The 17560-nt window shown below is 41.2% G+C and overlaps 3 protein-coding genes and 1 pseudogene across 4 annotated transcripts; all 4 read left to right on the forward strand.

Moving 5' to 3' along the window:
* Window positions 1-4139: 4139 nt before the first annotated feature.
* LOC121763397 (U-box domain-containing protein 9-like) lies at window positions 4140-6605 on the forward strand. Its single transcript, XM_042159407.1, has 2 exons — window positions 4140-4531; window positions 5359-6605. Exons 1-2 carry the CDS (start codon window positions 4247-4249, stop codon window positions 6424-6426), a joined length of 1353 nt encoding a protein of 450 aa, XP_042015341.1. The 5' UTR covers window positions 4140-4246; the 3' UTR covers window positions 6427-6605.
* Window positions 6606-7501: 896 nt separating this feature from the next.
* On the forward strand, window positions 7502-10374 carry LOC121764547 (annotated as a pseudogene).
* Window positions 10375-10914: 540 nt separating this feature from the next.
* Window positions 10915-13716, forward strand: LOC121764772 (probable serine/threonine-protein kinase PBL25). The gene is made up of 5 exons (XM_042160795.1): window positions 10915-11268; window positions 11576-11769; window positions 11841-12024; window positions 12106-12494; window positions 12736-13716. Exons 1-5 carry the CDS (start codon window positions 11148-11150, stop codon window positions 13390-13392), a joined length of 1545 nt encoding a protein of 514 aa, XP_042016729.1. The 5' UTR covers window positions 10915-11147; the 3' UTR covers window positions 13393-13716.
* Window positions 13717-14450: 734 nt separating this feature from the next.
* On the forward strand, window positions 14451-17297 carry LOC121766120 (probable UDP-arabinopyranose mutase 5). 2 transcript variants are annotated; one of them, XM_042162462.1, is made up of 3 exons: window positions 14451-14744; window positions 15785-15914; window positions 15989-17297. In XM_042162462.1, exon 3 carries the CDS (start codon window positions 16076-16078, stop codon window positions 17120-17122), a length of 1047 nt encoding a protein of 348 aa, XP_042018396.1. In that variant the 5' UTR covers window positions 14451-14744; window positions 15785-15914; window positions 15989-16075; the 3' UTR covers window positions 17123-17297. The 2 variants fall into 2 exon arrangements, with proteins under 2 accessions (XP_042018396.1, XP_042018397.1); XM_042162463.1 differs by lacking the exon at window positions 15785-15914.
* The last annotated feature ends 263 nt before the right edge of the window (window positions 17298-17560 follow it).

The following is a 17560-nucleotide window of genomic DNA, read 5'->3' on the forward strand; positions in this document are numbered from 1 at the left end:
ACCGGACTCGTCTTTGGTCTGATGAAATAAACATCTTTGACCGGACTCGTCTTTGGTCTGATGAAATAAACATCTTTGACCGGACTCGTCTTTGGTCTGATGAAATAAACATCTTTGACCGGACTCGTCTTTGGTCTGATGAAATAAACATCTTTGACCGGACTCGTCTTTGGTCTGATGAAATAAACATCTTTGACCAGACTCGTCTTTGGTCTGATGAAATAAACATCTTTGACCGGACTTGGTTTGTGTCCTAATTTGGCGAGTTTTATTGCTCGGATCGGACTTTCCGTTGTCCTAATTTGGGGATCGGACTTTCCCTTGTCCTAATTCGGCGAGTTTTATCGCGTGGATCGGACTTTCCCTTGTCCTAATTCAGGCAAGTTTTATCGCGTGAATCGGACTTTTGTTGCAGTTCGTTTCAGACGAAGTGCTTGATTCTTAAGCTGAATTGTGGTCTTGTATCCTCTTTAGAAGCTTGGACTTCACAATCGTTGGCTTATTGCAGTTCGTTTCAGACGAACTGCTTGTTTAAGCTGAATTGTGGTCTTGTATCCTCTTTAGAAGCTTTGACTTCACAATCGTTGGCTTATTGCAGTTCGTTTCAGACGAACTGCTTGTTTAAGCTGAATTGTGGTCTTGTATCCTCTTTAGAAGCTTTGACTTCACAATCGTTGGCTTATTGCAGTTCGTTTCAGACGAACTGCTTGTTTAAGCTGAATTGTGGTCTTGTATCCTCCTTAGAAGCTTTGACTTCACAATCGTTGGCTTATTGCAGTTCGTTTCAGACGAACTGCTTGTTTAAGCTGAATTGTGGTCTTGTATCCTCTTTAGAAGCTTTGACTTCACAATCGTTGGCTTATTGCAGTTCGTTTCAGACGAACTGCTTGTTTAAGCTGAATTGTGGTCTTGTATCCTCCTTAGAAGCTTGGACTCACAATCGTAGGCTTATATATGTTCTAAAAAGGGGATCAGCCTTCGAAGAACAAGATACCTCAGTAACATTTGTAAGAGACGACACGCACAGAGACAGACAAAACACACAGACAAAACGCACAGAGACAAACAAAGACCAAGCAAACCAAAGAAAGCACATTGACCGAACAGGACTCAAGATTGACTGACCGGACTGTCTCTTACAAATGGAACTTTTTGAGGTTGGAAACGTACCATGTTCGGGGTACTTGTGCTCCTGACACGTGGGTCAATTTGTAAGACCCTTTGCCGAGGACTTCTGACACCCGATATGGACCTTCCCATGTGGGTTCGAGTTCGCCCAGCTTTTCTGCTCGGCTTACTTCGTTGTTTCTCAAGACGAGATCTCCCACTTGAAATTGCAGCTTTTTCACCCTTTGGTTATAATACCGGGCTACTTGCTCCTTGTACTTGGCTGCTTTTATGCAGGCCAATTCTCTTCTTTCTTCGGCAAGATCTAGTTCGGCTCTCAGTCCGTCACCATTCATTTCTGAGGAGAAATTGAGTTCGGGGACTGGGTATGCCGATCTCAACCGGAATCACGGCTTCAGTCCGTTTGCTTGTGGGTGGAAGACCGAGCTTTTAAACCTCTGCTCTATGACTTCAGAGACGATTTAGTCTTCCCGGCAGGGAGAGCGTCAATAGTTAGGATTACTCCATCATATTGCGGCTCGTTATCGTCTTCGGGATCCTGTTGCCTTTTCGGATCCTGAGGAGCGCAGTTCGCACCTCCCTGCTTTTTGTTCTTTTTCGGCTGCTTGCTTTGGTATTTTTTTAACGTCCCTGCTTTCACAAGGGCATCAATACCTGCAGCCAAATGTCGGCACTCCTCGGTATCGTGACCGTAGTCTTGATGGAAGGAGCAATATTGATCCTGAGGTCGGCGCGCGGCCGATTTCGTCATCCGCCTTGGTTTTTCGAACATATCGGAATGTAGTTCGAAAATTTCCGCTCTTGACTTGTTTAAGGGTACGAACTGAGCGGGCGGCTTCTCAGGATTGAGACGTGGTCCCAATCTGCCTTGTACCGGTGCCCTTTGAATTCTTTCAAAAGGAGTTCGGCGAGGAAGCACCTGGCCGCTTTGATCGGGCTTCTTTTTCTCTTCTCGGGATGAGCTGTCTAAAGACCGTTTTCGACGGTCTGCCTCATCCGCACGGGAAAACTGGTCCGCAATGTCCCACATCTCTTGAGCTGTTTGCGGACTGCATTCCACGAGCTTTCTGTAGAGAGCTCCGGGCAGGATTCCATTTTGGAATGCCGAAATGACAAGTAGATCGTTGAGATCATCTACTTGTAGGCATTCCTTGTGGAATCTCGTCATGAAGTCGCTGATCTTTTCGTCGCGACCTTGACGTATAGAAAGCAGCTGAGCCGAAGTGATCCGGGCTTCCGCTTTCTGAAAGAACCTTCTGTGGAAAGCATCCATTAGATCTCGGTAAGATCTAATGCTGCCTTGGGGGAGGCTATCGAACCACCTTCTCGCGTTCCCGATAAGCAGCTCGGGGAACAGCTTGCACATATGGACCTCATTGAGACCCTGGTTCGCCATGTTATACTGATAGCGTCCCAGGAAGTCATGAGGATCCACCAACCCGTCATAAGTCATCGACGGAGTTCGGTAGTTCTGTGGAAGGGGAGTTCGGGTGATATCGTCCGAGAACGGAGTCTTCAATGCTCCGTACATGGCGAACCCGACATCTCTTCGGTATGGAGGAGATGGAGATCTCCTGTGATTCCGGTACCGAGGAGGAACAGGAACATGTCGGGGTTGAGGATTCTTCTTCCTGGAAGACACGGCACTACTGCGGTAGTGACTTTCATGTCTGGATGAGTAAGGAGAATCCACCGTTTTCGTCTTCGGCTCTTGGCTCTTTTGCAGGAAGGCTAAGAACTCATCCTGCTTCTCAGCCAAGAACAGCTTGACAGCCTCATTCAAATCAGGCTGCTGGGAAGACTCGGTGTGTGGACCTTTTGAGCGGCTTGTTCCTTCATCGTGAAAACTGGAAGTAGATGTCTCCCGAGGCTGTTTTCCGGACCTGCGGGCTGGACTAGCTTCCTCATGGTTTTCACGAACGGTATTACGGGTAGTGTGTGATCTGGTATGCATTTTTTTTGGGGTGGAAAAAGGGTCAAAAATTCGCTTTATCACAAATTTGGTTCTCTGTTTCCCACAGACGGCGCCAGTGATGAATCCGCGAATTTCTGATGTTAGTAAATGCTGGTAGAGAATAAAGACTACGACACAATGAATTTACGTGGTTCGATTTACTGAAGTAAATCTACGTCCACGGGAAGAAGGGAGGGCAAGATTGTATTGCTTGATCTGTTTTCTACAGCTTACAATACAGACTTGCTATTTGATATTTGATCTCTAGAGAACTTAACTCCCGTCTATCAGATCTAAGTTCTATTTATATATTGAACTAAGATCGTGGCTTGCATCACCACCCTAAGTCGTGGATGTCGTGTAGGTCATGGCCTAAGATCGTGGATGTAGCGTAGGTCATGGCCTACGATCGTGGCCTGAGTTGACACCACGTGGTAGTGGGTGTGTTGGAAGTTGTGGAAATCCTGTATGGGTCCACTAACTCCTTGTTCGGTCGAATACTGAGACCGAACTGCTTTGGTTGCCGATCTGAGAGTAGAGCTTGATGCCGACCTGAGAGCAGAGCTTGATTGGTTGGCTTTTACCGAGCTGTAGGCTGAGGCCGAACTCTTTGGTAATGCCGAACTCATACTCTTCCTTGGGCTTTGGGCTGATGGGCCGTCACTGCTATTGGGCTTGTTTAGTCCGTACTCCATCAAGAGTTAAAGTAAATGAAGGAATAAATTAAGAGTGATTAGATATTTTGTATTTTGTTAAAAAAGGAAATGACTCAACTTTGTTGCGACGAACTAAAAAGAAATACGGCTAAACTTTTTTGGGACGGAGAGGGTATTAAACATTTCCAAAACAATACTACACGAAAAATAAAACGAATTAATGGACTAATGATAAAATATTTCATTTTCTTTAGTGGCATAATCGAAAATCAGTCGTTAATAATATAATTGGTCATAAATTATTTTTAAATTATACTATAATTTAATATTAATCGAGAGGAATTATAGTATTAAAACCAATAAAATAAAATAAAATAAAAAACGGTTGGAGTCATGCCAAACGTAACCACCGAAATGCTTTACTCCCCAAATGCGAGTAGCGCCACTCCATCAAATCCTCTCTGATTTCGTGTGATTTTTTATTTTTTTTCAAGAAAGGGGTAAAGAAATGGAGGAAATTGGAGGAACGGAGAGGGTTTTGGAGCTGAAGAAAGAGCTGCGGAGAGTGACGGAGGCCTTGATGGTGGATGATGATGAGGATGGCGATTTGGGGGTTACTGATCATGCAATTGAGACATTGCGTGCCCTAAAGGAGTTGAAGCTGAAACGGAGTGATTTTGATGAGGGGATTGTGAAGCTGAAGAATCTGGAATTGCAAGAGCCGCCTCAGGAATTCCGGTGCCCAATTTCTGGGATTTTGATGAATGAGCCTGTTGTTGCTGCCTCTGGTCAGGTTAGACTATCATTCCCCCTTCTCTTTCGAGAGAGAGAGTCTTTGTTTCTATGGTTATCTGTGTCTTGCATTGTAGGATTTGATTTTGAGGGAAATTATTTGCATAATTGAAGTATAGGGAACTAATAGAGAGGGAGTGTGTGTGTGTGCGTGCTTTAGGATTTGATTTTGATGAAACTTGTTTGCAATTGCTGTGTAGAGATACTGAGAGTCTGTGTGTTTGTGTTTCAATGAATATCTGTATCTTGCATTTTAGGACTTGATTTTGTGGGAATTTGTTTGCAAAATTGAAGTATTGGGACTAAACAGAGAGAAGAGATTGTTTGTGTGTGTTTTTTTTTCAATTAATATCATGAATTGGTTTTGCTTGAATTTATTTGCAATTGCAGTAGAGAGAGAGAGCTAGAGTTGTGTTTGTTTGTGTGTTTACGGATTTGATTTTGTTGAAACTTGTTTGCAATTGATGTATAAGTGTGTGTGTGTGTGCGTGTTTATATAAGAATTATGTTGTGGGATTTGATTTTGGTTGGACTTGTTTGTAATGGCTGAATAGGAAACTATATATATTTATATGGATAGGGATAGAGAGATTGTTGTGTTTCATCTTGTTCAAAATTGCAGTTACAGTGAAATCTGTGTCTCTGTGTTTCAAGAGATATACTCTGGTTTTGCTTCTTATGAATGATTGTAACTGAACTTGTTTGAATTTGAATAACATGAATCCCTCCCTCTCTCTCTCTCTCTCTCTCTCTCATGCCTAATATGTTGCAAGTAGTTATATCAACAATCAGTTGATCTCAAATTACTTCAATCTTGAATTCTTGCAGACATATGACGAGTTATCAATTCGAAAATGGCTTAAAGAAGGCAACACAAAATGCCCAACGACTCATCAACTACTGCCTCACACTGCCCTGATCCCTAATCACACAATCAAGAACATGATCACCAGCTGGCGCAACACCACTGGCAAAGGCGACGCACGCCCTACTCGTGCAGATGATCCCAGACCAAACCCAACTACAGAACATCTGGTGGAGCTGCTCGAGACTCTCCCGGATCTGCCTGCCTCTGTGAGAGAGCTCCGTCTCCTCACAGCCTGTTCCTCCTCAGCCCGTGCCTTCGTTGGAGAGATCAACGGTGCCATACCACGACTCCTCTCTCCATTCTTGATCGAGAGGTGCTACTCCGATCCCGCATTGTACGAGGATATGGTGGCAACGATCTTGAACATTTCGGTTGATCACTCGTGCCAGACAAAGATCTTGGAAGGGAGCACGACCACGACCACATCGGCCGTAATTTCATTCCTCTCGGATGCATTGAGGAGTAAGAACAGCGACACGAGAGGCCATGCCGCTGCTTCCCTTTCCACCCTATCGACCCTTGATGCAAACAAGGCCGTGATCGGAGAATCGGATGCGATCAAGCGGCTGATCAAGCTCTTGGAAGAAGGGCATCCATTGGTTTCAAGAGATGCTGCTTTTGCTATCCTTAATTTGTGCACATTGGTTGAAAATAGGGAGAGAGCTCTCTCCCATGGAGCGGTCACAGTTGTCATAGACAAGATCGTTGCTCGTGTCTTCGTCGATGAGATGCTCGAGATTCTCGCACGTTTCTCCGGCCACCGGAAGGCTGTGGAGGAGATGGAAGAGCGCGGTATGGTGTCGTGTCTACTTAGTATATTAGGAGAAGATGTTGGTGAACGTTGTAAGGAAAATTGTGTGGCCATTGTGCATAGTATGTGTTATAGTGATCCTAGGAAGCTAGTTATGATAAACGAACGTGAGGCTCTCTCTCGTGTAGCGAAAACCGGGACGTCGAGGGCAAAGAGGAAGGCTACCGGTCTTCTCGAGAGGCTAGATAGGTTCGCTTTCGTCTTACACACTATGTAGAAGTTGGTCAATTTCGGGCATTCGAGTCAATTTATGGGTAAATAGGAAACCATTATTGATCATCTTTTGTAAAGAAAAAGTTGCGAATCTCCTAAAGTGTAAATGAAAGTATATGTTAATGACCATTCAATTAAAGAGTGTAATTGCAACAATAATTTCAGATTTTGTTTTTCTTTTCACCCTAACAATATTTTGAATTAGAGGGTATACTTGAATTATTGTGAATTTGCACTTGGGTTGGAAGAGTATTTTGGGCTTGTGCAGTAATTATTTGTGTGTTGGGATTGCTTCACAGAAAAACAAGAGAATTGGGCTTGGGCTTGGGCCTGGGTTAATATTTTTTATATTTGGGCTTCTGACATAAAGATACTTTGAGAAATATTGTTATATTATGTCTTATGTACGTAATCATTATCTTTGGTTAATCATGCATGTTGGCATTAGTCTTTGTTTTGTTTATTTGATTTATAACACTTTATATTATTATTGACATTATTACTTTTATTAATAACAAATAAAAGCTCAAATATTTTAATGATGAAATATGGCTTAAACCGATTCACTAGTCACATATAAAAATGAGGAACCATTATCGATAATTTTTAAATACTTCAAAAATATCTCTAGTGAGTAATTTTATCATAAAGTTGGCGCTGCATTTTCCGCCGCCGTAAAATCGATCCTTATCCATTATTATTGTGTAAGAATCATCATCATCCACATAGCTCAAATCTTGAACTAAATCCATTTAAGTTGATCCCTATTTCAAAATGCTGAGTTTACAATAATTTGTTACAAACCATCGATGGTGGTTTCTTGATAAATTCGAAACACGTATAGATCCCACATTTCAGTAAAGGGGTGCATCTTTTTTTTTTTCCAAATGTTTTGATGATTCCTAGGTTGATTTCTTCAGGAGCAAATTACTAAGCAGTAAATTTATACTCCAGTCTCTCTCTATATATATAAGTATATAAGTTCAATGCATGAATTTATAGTTTTCTTGAATAAAAAAGAAAATGCTTTCCATTAATAAATAATTACTACAGTACATAATTGTGATATGATTAGTAAGATGGAAGAAAGATACATAAAATTCAATTTCCTTTGTCTTACTCCTCCAATCTCTCTCTTTCAAGCTGCAGTTTATTCTTTTCCATCACCAGGAGATCCAGGTTTTATTCATCATATATTTTCACTTTTTATAGTACTATTTTATTTTTAATGTTTAGTTTCTGTCATAAGATCAAAGTGATGTTAATTTGTTAATTATGTGTCATAATTTCTTTAACTTGTAAAAAAAATATATATTTTACGACGAAGACATATATTAATCTCAGTGAGGGATCCGTCTGGCGCCATTTTCATCCCACAATCTCAGTGGAGCGACTGCAGCGGGCATGTCCCGCTGCAGCCGGCCGTGTCCATCCACACGTGCGGGTTCGACGACTTCTACTACGGGAGCAGACAATGCTCAAGTCTACACTTGACACGTGCTGATAAGAACGCCGTGGACCGGTGCTCCCTTTTCGGGCCCCCCTCGTTTGACGATGCGTGTGGGAGTTGTAATTCTGCCATTGCGAATGAAGTTGGGAAATTGTTGGATGATTTGGAAGCTGAAAGGAATGATGTGGAAGAGTCCGTGTGCCGTGTGGCTGTCATCGTGGCTATCATGGCGGGGACGATTAATCGGACGGTTGGGATTGAGAGCGGTGATCTCGAGAGGTGCTTGCTAGGTTTGAGTGGCTCAGGTATATCTATGTTTCAATCTCGTATTTTATTTCATTATTTGTACGTGGCATTAATGTGAAAATATTGATTTTATGAAATTTACATTGGAATCAACCTAAAAATCTCATCTAATTTCCTTTTTTATCTTCTGCAGATCCAGAGAAATTTATCAAGCTCAATTGTAAGCTAAAAACTCTCATTCAAAGCAATTCAGATCAATTCTAGATAAAATGATCTACTCTTTGATTGCAGGCTTGCAGCACTTTGTAAATATATTCTTATTCAATATTCTTAATCTAGTTATAAATATAAGAGATATTTCAGAATTTGGGATTAAATTTGAACGCCTTTCAATTTTTGGGATTAAATTCACCCACCCAATCGAGGCATACAAACCTTTTCATTTTAGGAGATTTTTACTGAAATCCCATGCTAGATAGTTTGGTCAACTCTTGTATTTTGTGAGGGAAAAGAAAAAAAAATTGAAAATTTTCATTGGATAATTTGGTCAATTCTTGTATTTCTTGAGGGAATAGAATAAGAAAAGAAAAGAAAAAAAGGAAAAAATATAAAAATCCCCTCAAATGAAAAGTTTGTATGCCTAGTGAAATCTTCATTGAGTAGTTTCCATTCTTGTATTTTGTGAGGAAAAAGATTTTTTTTTAAAAAGAGAAAAAATAAGAAAAAAATACAAAAATTCCCTAAAATAATAAATTTGCATGTCTCAGTCTCATATTTTGAAGGATATTCAAATTTAATACGAAAAACTGAAAGGCACGTCAATTTAATCACATATATATTATGAAATCTCACCATTCACAGCTCTAAACCCTAATACACTAAATCATGATCAGACGGTGTAGCTGCAGCCCTTGTGGCAGCGATTCTGTTGGCTCTCGGCCTCGCCGCTGTGTTCGACCGCGTCAGGCAGAAATCAAAGAGGAAGAGGAAAAACAACAACAACAAGAAGAAGAATGTAGCCCTAAGCAAAGAACTCGCCACACAATGCTCAGGCCTCTACAGATTCTCCATAGATGAGATCGAAAACGCCATGACCCCAGAGAGGAAGTACCTCGGCCGCGGCGGCGCCGGACAGCTTCCCAGCGGGCAGCTCGTCGCCATCAAGCAGCTGTTTCGAAGCAGCGCTACCGGCTCCTTCGCGAGAGAGATCGACGGCCTGTCGAGGGTTCGACACCTGAATCTCGTCTGTTTGTTTGGCTGCTGCGTCGATGGTGAACAGCAGTATTTGGTGTATGAATACTGCCCCAATGGGAATCTTGCTGAGCATCTCTTGAGTATGATTTTCTTGAATCTTTTGTGTGTCTTGCGATAGTGTCCTATTTAATGAGGAATCTTCTTACAGGTGAAGACTGTGTCCTGAATTGGGAATTGAGGTTCAGAATTTTGAGGGATTGTGCAGCTGCTCTCAAATATTTGCATTATCACATGAGTGGATGCATTGTTCATAGAGATATTAAGGTATTCAAATCGCGAAATTTGGTCAAATTCTAGTACTATGTCACATTTTGCCACAATGGTAGTATATGCATGAACAAAATTAGGTAGATTTTCTCACTTTTCTTTTAGTCCTAACTCAGTATCATGTGTTTCCTCTTGCAGTTGACAAACATTCTTTTATGTCATGATCTAGTAGTAAAGCTTTCGGATTTCGGATTGGCCAAAATGTTGGGGATGGAAGAGAGTTCACAGATGTTCGAGGAACCATAGGCTACATGGACCCCGAATACATAGTCAGTGCCAAACTCACTTGTTCTAGCGACATCTACAGCTTCGGCATCGTCATACTGCAGCTGTTGTCCGGACAGAGAGTCTTCGACCTTGACCTCGCCGCCAGGGACCAACTCACAAGAAAGGTCAGTAATGTGCAATGATGGAGCCATAAACTTTTTATTTCAACCATTTTAGGACATAAAATATATTAGTACTACTACTACTTCTTCGGGAAGTGATATTTCTGCAACTGTCACTGACTGGCGACATGTATTGAAATTCTTGCAGGCGAAGGATGTGAACGTGAAATTATGGCCATTATCTGAGTTCCAAGATGCTCGAATGGGAGATGTAAACAGTTTAGATTTGGAATCCATTTTGCAAATTGCAGTGCTGTGCACTGCTAGTTCGAGCCGAGGTCGTCCCACCATAGACTTGGTCTGCGATGAAATGGAGAGAGTTTGGAGAAACACTTGTTCGACTTAAAATACGTTGATTTTACTTTCAAATGTTCGTGGTGATGCTAAGAGTCTTGTATTAGTTCGTCTCATAGTTTACAAATCCTCATTTGAAATCTTTTATCCATCTTTTCAAATCTTACTTAATTCCTTTATTTATTGCTTTTTAACTTCAATTATATTTTTATTTTCGAAAACTATCTTCAACCCTTACCAAGTCGATGCATTATAATTGCATAGGAAAAAGGAAATTACAATGGCTATTGGTGAAAGATAGGCTTGAGGAAGAAATATTTTAATTCCAAATGTATCATTTTTCTTTCTTCTATGAAATAGAGTATGTATAAATTTTGTGATTTGCATTACTTCCATAGCAGAGAGAGAGGGTGAAAAATAGGAAAGTAGAGAGAGAAGTTGGAAGAGAGAAAGCCACAGAAATGACCAAAAATATCTCTGGTGTTGAATGAGCAAATTGGAAGGAAAAGTTTGCCACCCAACCAAAAAAGCAGGTTCCCAATAAACCAGCAAATTCCTCTTCTTCTCCAAATGATTTTCTTTCCTCCAGCTTTCCACCTTTTCTTCCCACGACAGCCTTCCTTCGGGGTCCTTCATTCATCTCTGGTGTGGAGGACCCATAACCCCACTCCTTCAAATCTAATCTTTTAATCAAGAATATTTGTGGGCCGGAGGAGGAAGCCTTGCGTGTGTTTTGGAGGGAGAACATTAGTAGTATCATTTTTGGTGCTCCTTTGATTCGTGACAAAAAGGAGCAGACATTTGTTTTGAGAGTCAGGAGACGACATGAGCTGCTTCCCATGTTTTCAAAACAAGGACGACGACGATGAGGAGGAGGAGGATACCAAGAACATTCCCGTTGCTCAGCCTAAGAATTTCACCCCACAATCCAACCCTCCTGCTGATGGTATCCTTTCCTTTTCCTTTTGTTCTCACCTCTAAACTCACTGCATTCAAAACTAATTGCAATACTTAATAATAGTCATTTCAATAATCAAGTTTTGTCAATTTCTGATAAAGAAATTTAAATACTAACATTATCAAGCTGTTTGAATATGAGTGAAACAATTGAAAAAAAAAATTACTACTACTAAGACTGACTAGAATTTAATCAAATTTGATGGTTTAAATGAATAATACTATTCCTTAGGGAAAAAAAAGAAGCTCAATAGTTGAAGAAATTTAGGAATGGAATTATGTTTATTTTGTTGCAGTGAATAATAGCAATGATTTTAAAGATCCATTCGAAGATATCAGAAATGATGCAGAACTCGAAGAAGATAATAGCACCGTTAAATCTTTCACCTTCCGCGAAATCGCCACCGCCACCAAGAACTTCCGCCAGGAATGCCTGTTGGGCGAAGGAGGGTTCGGGAAAGTATTCAAGGGGACGATCCAATCCGGCGAGGTAAAGGCCTGTATTTTGAAAGATGATCAATAATGGTTCCCCTATTTATACTAGCTTTCCTGTCTTAATAGGTCGTTGCTGTAAGGCAACTTGAGAGGAACACCGGAGGCAAGGACTTCGTGTTCGATATCTCGAATCTGAGTCTCCTTCGCCACCCGAATCTAGTGAAGATGGTCGGATACTGTGGCGAAGGCGAGCAGAGGCATATGGTGTACGAGTACATGCCGTCCGGTTCTTTGAAGAGCTTTTTATTTGGTAAAAAAATTGTTCACGAGGCGTTTACTTTGAGTGATAGGATAGACTGAAACGAGTGCTTTTTTCGTTGTGCTCGTGCAGACCGTCATGCTGGCCAGAAACCGTTGAATTGGTCTGAGAGGATGAAGATTGCGCATGGTATTGCAGCTGGGCTCGAGTACCTGCACGAGAAGGCGGACCCCGCGGTCGTATACCGCGACCTGAGATCCTCGAACGTGCTCCTCACCGAGACCAAGAGCCCTAAGCTCTCTGATTACGGGCTTGCCAAGATCGTTGCGGGCGAAAACAAGATGCATATGTCCGTGATGACGGGTTTCAATGGATATTGCGCCCCTGAATTCGAGAAGAATGGGGAGCTTACGATTAAATCCGATGTTTATAGCTTTGGAGTCGTGATGCTCGAGCTCATCACGGGGCGTATGGCCTTGGATACCTCGCTCCCACAGGATGAGCAGAGCTTGGTTACTTGGGTACGTATAGTCATACTATTTTAATGTTGTTATAAGAAACTTATAGCTGTCAAATTATCGGACTGGCTCGGCCAAATAGGCAAATCTGGCCGAGCCAGAATAAACACGGCCCACGGCCAGAAGTTGGCCTAGGCCATGTTTGACACCTATGGTGAAACATTTATATATTAATAGAGTGAAATACGAGATGGTAACACGAAACTTTACTCGTACCGGACCTAACCGGGTATATATTGAACAGGCACACCCGCTCTTCAAGGATCCGTCCAAGTACTCTGATATGGCCGATCCTCTCCTCCGGAAAGGGTTCCCGGTTACGGGGTTGAACCAAGCCATCGGAATGGCGGCCATGTGCCTCCAGGAGGAGCCGATAGCAAGGCCCTCGATCAGCGACATATCAGCCGCTATCAGCTTCCTCGCCATGGCGCCTCCTCAGACACCTCTCCCCGAAGAAGAAGAAGAAGAAGAAGAAGCGGCTCCTGCCCCATCAAAAGCCGGTGGAGACGGCCATAAACATGAGGATAGTTCCTCAGAAAGCGAGGAGGAGGAAGAACAAAAGCAAGCCGAACCAATAAAACACGAGCAATCTGATAATAGCTCCGACGAGGATTATTCTGGCTCAGAGGCAAAGGCAGAGGCAGAGGCAGAGGCAGAGGCAGAGGCAGAGGCAGAGGCAGAGGCAGCAAAGCCGAGAGTGGAAAACAAGAAAGCGGGGAAGGTGGAATCAAGAAGCAGTTATTCGTCATCAGATGATGACGAGTTGCCTCTCCCTCTTCCCATTCAACAATACCCCAATTACGACCTCAACCTCGACCTCGACCAGTTTAGCTCGAGTAGTGATGAAGAGAACTGGGATGGCGGACAAGACGGCGTCCCCCACAACAACGAGGACCACTGAAATGAAGCAACAATATGGAGATTGCATCTTATCTTATTCATAAATGGCTTTTTTGGGAGATCAAGTAGGTGAATCATTTTTCATCAAACACTTATGTTCACCATTGGAAGATCCAAGATATCTTCAACCTAAAGATGTCCACACACTTATGTATAGGGCATTGAGGTATATGATCAAGAGTCAACATTTTTTCTCCTCTCCTTTTTTAAAGCTTTACTAGGTTTTTTTCAAGTGAAATATGCAAGTAATTATTTTTTAAGTACTATTTTTATTCCACTGTATAATGTGAATCATAATATGTGGATTACCTTACAGTAGTATGCTCAGCAGCTTGAAGCATGCTCTTTTTTTTTATTATAATAGTAATGGTTTGAAACGAAGTTCGATTATTTCTTGAAAAATCGTGTCATGTGTATATTTATAATGTCACTGAAAATTAACTGCACAAACAATCAAATTTAAACACATATATACTTCTGTATAATTAAATTATAAATCTCCAAAACATATACTATAAACATTATTTTAGTGTATCAAGTCTTCGTACAAAAAAGGTTGAAACCCCAACTCTAAGGGTCCCCGACATCCGGGTCCGACCGTATTGTGAGGGGTCTTAAATCTAAAGTAACTATTCGATAATTTGTGTACTTACTAGGTGATAAAATCAAATTAATAAAATTGAACAATAAATTTTCCCATACCATAGATTTTAATGTGGATCAAAGTTCACAATATTTTTCCACAGTCAATACGTGTATTTATACTAGTAATTAATTAATAGTGCAAATGCACCACTTATAATTACACAATAACATGAAATTTTGTCTAACCATATACATAAATACATGTACGCCAAATTTATTTTTAAAAATAACATTACATTATATTTTGCCAAATATAGATTACCTTATTCATTGACAGTGGTAACATTTTTTTTCTTATCAAAAAATGAATAAATCTACTCTACTTACATCATATGTCAACATACTCAACACCACCATTTTCTAATACTCCTATTAGTTTTATTTAATACGATTATATAATAAAAATACTACTCCGTATGTTGTTTGCTTTGGTCGGCCCAATATTCAACATTTTCTTGATTTTTTCTTACAGATCTGTCGATTCATGAGGGTGACGGTGAAAACATGGCACCTTTAATTCTCCCTCAAGCCATATCTTTTATAATCAAAGCCCGATTAAACTGAGAGCGCAAGAGACGGAGAATCGGTATATGAATGAGAAATCCGCCCACTCTTCTTTCACTCGCAATTGACTCTGCTGTCCTTAATTTCTCTCTAATTTCCGATCTCTCCTTCGTCCCCGAGCATATTCTTCTTGATCTCTTCGAGGTATTGTGTATGATCTGTCCGGATTTCGTGTATCTGCGTTGCGTTTTTTGATATTCCGAAGAAATAAAAATTTGATCTTTTTGGGGGGTTTTTTTAGATGGAAGTGTTTTGGATGTTAGTTTTGTGTGTTGAGTTTTGCTGATCATTTTCTGTATGTGTGTGTATGAATTTGGGTCTAATTGTTGTGAGGATTGTTTTGAGTATTTATTGGGATTTTTAGTTAAATAAGATTATTAGGAAGGAATGGAAATGGATTTGATTATGCTGATGAAGTTAGCTTAAGGTGAAATTTGATTTTGAGCTGTGGAATATTGTTATCTGTGGTGGTTTTAAATTTTTAATAGCAATAAGAATAATTATTTTTTGAGCTACGAATTCTGCTTCAAAGAGTAGTGATGTTGAAATGCAAAGCATCAAATTGGTTAGGTTAGCTCAATGATTTTTATGATCATTCTTGAAATTCTAGAGCTAGAACTGCTGAAATGGTTATTTATGATCTAAAGAATTTCTAAGTATTGTGTTGAAACACTCACTGAAATAACATGTGGCGTGCGACTAGAAATGTTTGGTGTGTGTACATTGCTGTCCCTTTGTTATTTCTTGAAAATGTGATGAGATTTTGCTAAGAAATCTCGGGAGTGTATGCTTGTGTAGTGCATGTGTTGACTAGCCAAAGTTCAGATTTACATTTCTCGTATCTTTTGTTCCATTGCGACTTAATTCTACTTGCTCTGATACATCAGCAATGAGTCTGGTAGAAGTCGAGAGTTATTGATGCATAACATGATAGGAAATAGCCTCAGTTCTCAAGCTCATGTACGGCTGTGTGTAATGTGTGTATTATTTTCTTTTCTATCACTCACCATCTCTGGCTCCTGATTGGTATAATCAACTTTTTGGAAAGTGTTGAGAAACAACTCGATGAATCCGATAATGGAACCTATGATGACTTTCTTCTTTGTCGAGTTTAATGTATAAAACATTTATGCGTGATCATCTGATTTCTACCATCTTGGCTAAAACTTATTTTTAATTGGTAGAGGATATTAATAGCTGGAAAATTGAATGAGAAGATTTTGAAGTTATTCATCGCAACGGGTAAAGAAGAAGTCCTTTCTTTCATTGAGTCACTTAATATCCGACAACCTCTGGTTCCTGTTCTTCCAACTAGTGAGTTATCTCATCAATAAATCATGCCCTTTGATTTCAATTGGTGCATTTATTTATCTCCCGGATCCTGGCAGGATGCTCTGAGAGATTTTGAGGAAAGCTGAAAATTAGCCTTTACCTGAGATATTGCTTCGATTGTTGCTCTACTAGAATCCTGAAACATGTCTGAGGTTACCATTAAAAATGACGAGGTGGACATTGTCATTGGCGCTATTCAGTCTGATCTCACATCATTCATGGAAGCATGGAGACCGTTCTTTTCAAATTTCCACCTAATAGTCGTCAAGGATCCCGAACTAAAAGAGGAACTCAAGATTCCTGGTGGATTCAACCTGCACGTCTATACGAAGTCCGACATTGATAGAGTTGTTGGCTTGTCAGCGGGTAGTATTTCTTTCGCTGGCTATGCTTGCCGCTACTTTGGCTATCTTGTGTCGCGTAAGAAATACATCATCTCGGTTGATGATGACTGTGTCCCTGCCAAGAACAGCAGCGGGGAGTTGATTGATCCGATATCGCAGCATATCATCAATCTCTCGACCCCAGCCACTCCTTTCTTCTTCAACACTCTCTACGATCCTTACTGCGAGGGGGCTGATTTTGTCCGTGGCTACCCTTTCAGTTTACGAAGTGGAGTAGAATGCGGCCTCTCGTGCGGGCTGTGGCTCAACCTGGCCGACTTTGATGCACCTACGCAGGCACTGAAGCCTTCGTTGAAGAATACTCGGTACGTCGATGCAGTTCTGACAGTGCCAGCAAGGTCTATGCTGCCGGTGAGCGGGATTAACATTGCTTTCAACGCTGAGCTGGTGGGGCCTGCACTGACGCCGGCATTTAGGCTGGCGAAGGAGGGGAACCTGAGGTGGGAAACAGTGGAGGATATATGGACCGGGATGTGCGTTAAGGTCATCTGCGACCACCTGAGGCTCGGCGTGAAGAGTGGGATCCCGTACGTGTGGAGACAGGAGCGAGGCAACGCTATAGAGAGCTTGAAGAAGGAGTGGGAAGGGGTGAAGCTTATGGAGGACGTCGTCCCGTTCTTCCAGTCGCTGAGGCTGTCTGAGACGTCTGTGACGGCGGAGGACTGCGTGGCGGAGATTGCTGCGGCAGTGAAGGAGCGGCTGGGGTCTGTGAATCCGAAGTTCGTGAGCGCTGCGGCGACTATGGTGGAGTGGATGAAGCTGTGGAAGAGGGTGCGAGGTCAGTAGTTGTGGTATGTGGTTCCATTGCTCGGAGTTTGTGTTTGTGTCTGTGTCGATGAATTGAACTCTGTTTTATTTGAGGTACTGGGATAATGATGTTAGTTTTCCACTGTTGAAGGATGTCCCAACCTAAATAACTCATTTCTTCTTATGTCAAAAAATTACTCTTTATTGTTTCTTATTTTATTACCTCTTATATGTATTTTAAATACTCCACTTCATACACTAAACACCACTTTTTTTTTAAGTCATGACAAAAAAAAATGTAGCGATTATTCTTTCTTATTTTAATATTGCATAGTCAAAATTTTCACAGCAGAATTTCAATTTGAACTAGCTTATTTTTAGTTTTCAAAAGTAATTCTGAACTAGTTATATTAGAAGGGGAAGCTACGCTAAACTCAAACCCATTTTAGTATAAATGTCACATCAAATATGATTTTC

The sequence above is a fragment of the Salvia splendens genome, chromosome 14, assembly GCF_004379255.2.
Source record: "Salvia splendens isolate huo1 chromosome 14, SspV2, whole genome shotgun sequence".
NCBI classification, from domain to species: Eukaryota; Viridiplantae; Streptophyta; class Magnoliopsida; order Lamiales; family Lamiaceae; genus Salvia; species Salvia splendens.

Coding starts and splice junctions, on each gene's coding strand:
- LOC121763397 (XM_042159407.1), top strand. CDS start 4,247: ATGGAGGAAATTGGAGGAACGGAGAGGGTTTTGGAGCTGAAGAAAGAG. Junction 4,532..5,358: donor TTGTTGCTGCCTCTGGTCAG/GTTAGACTATCA, acceptor GAATTCTTGCAG/ACATATGACGAGTTATCAAT.
- LOC121764772 (XM_042160795.1), top strand. CDS start 11,148: ATGAGCTGCTTCCCATGTTTTCAAAACAAGGACGACGACGATGAGGAG. Junction 11,770..11,840: donor GGACGATCCAATCCGGCGAG/GTAAAGGCCTGT, acceptor CTGTCTTAATAG/GTCGTTGCTGTAAGGCAACT. Junction 12,495..12,735: donor AGCAGAGCTTGGTTACTTGG/GTACGTATAGTC, acceptor TATATTGAACAG/GCACACCCGCTCTTCAAGGA.
- LOC121766120 (XM_042162462.1), top strand. CDS start 16,076: ATGTCTGAGGTTACCATTAAAAATGACGAGGTGGACATTGTCATTGGC.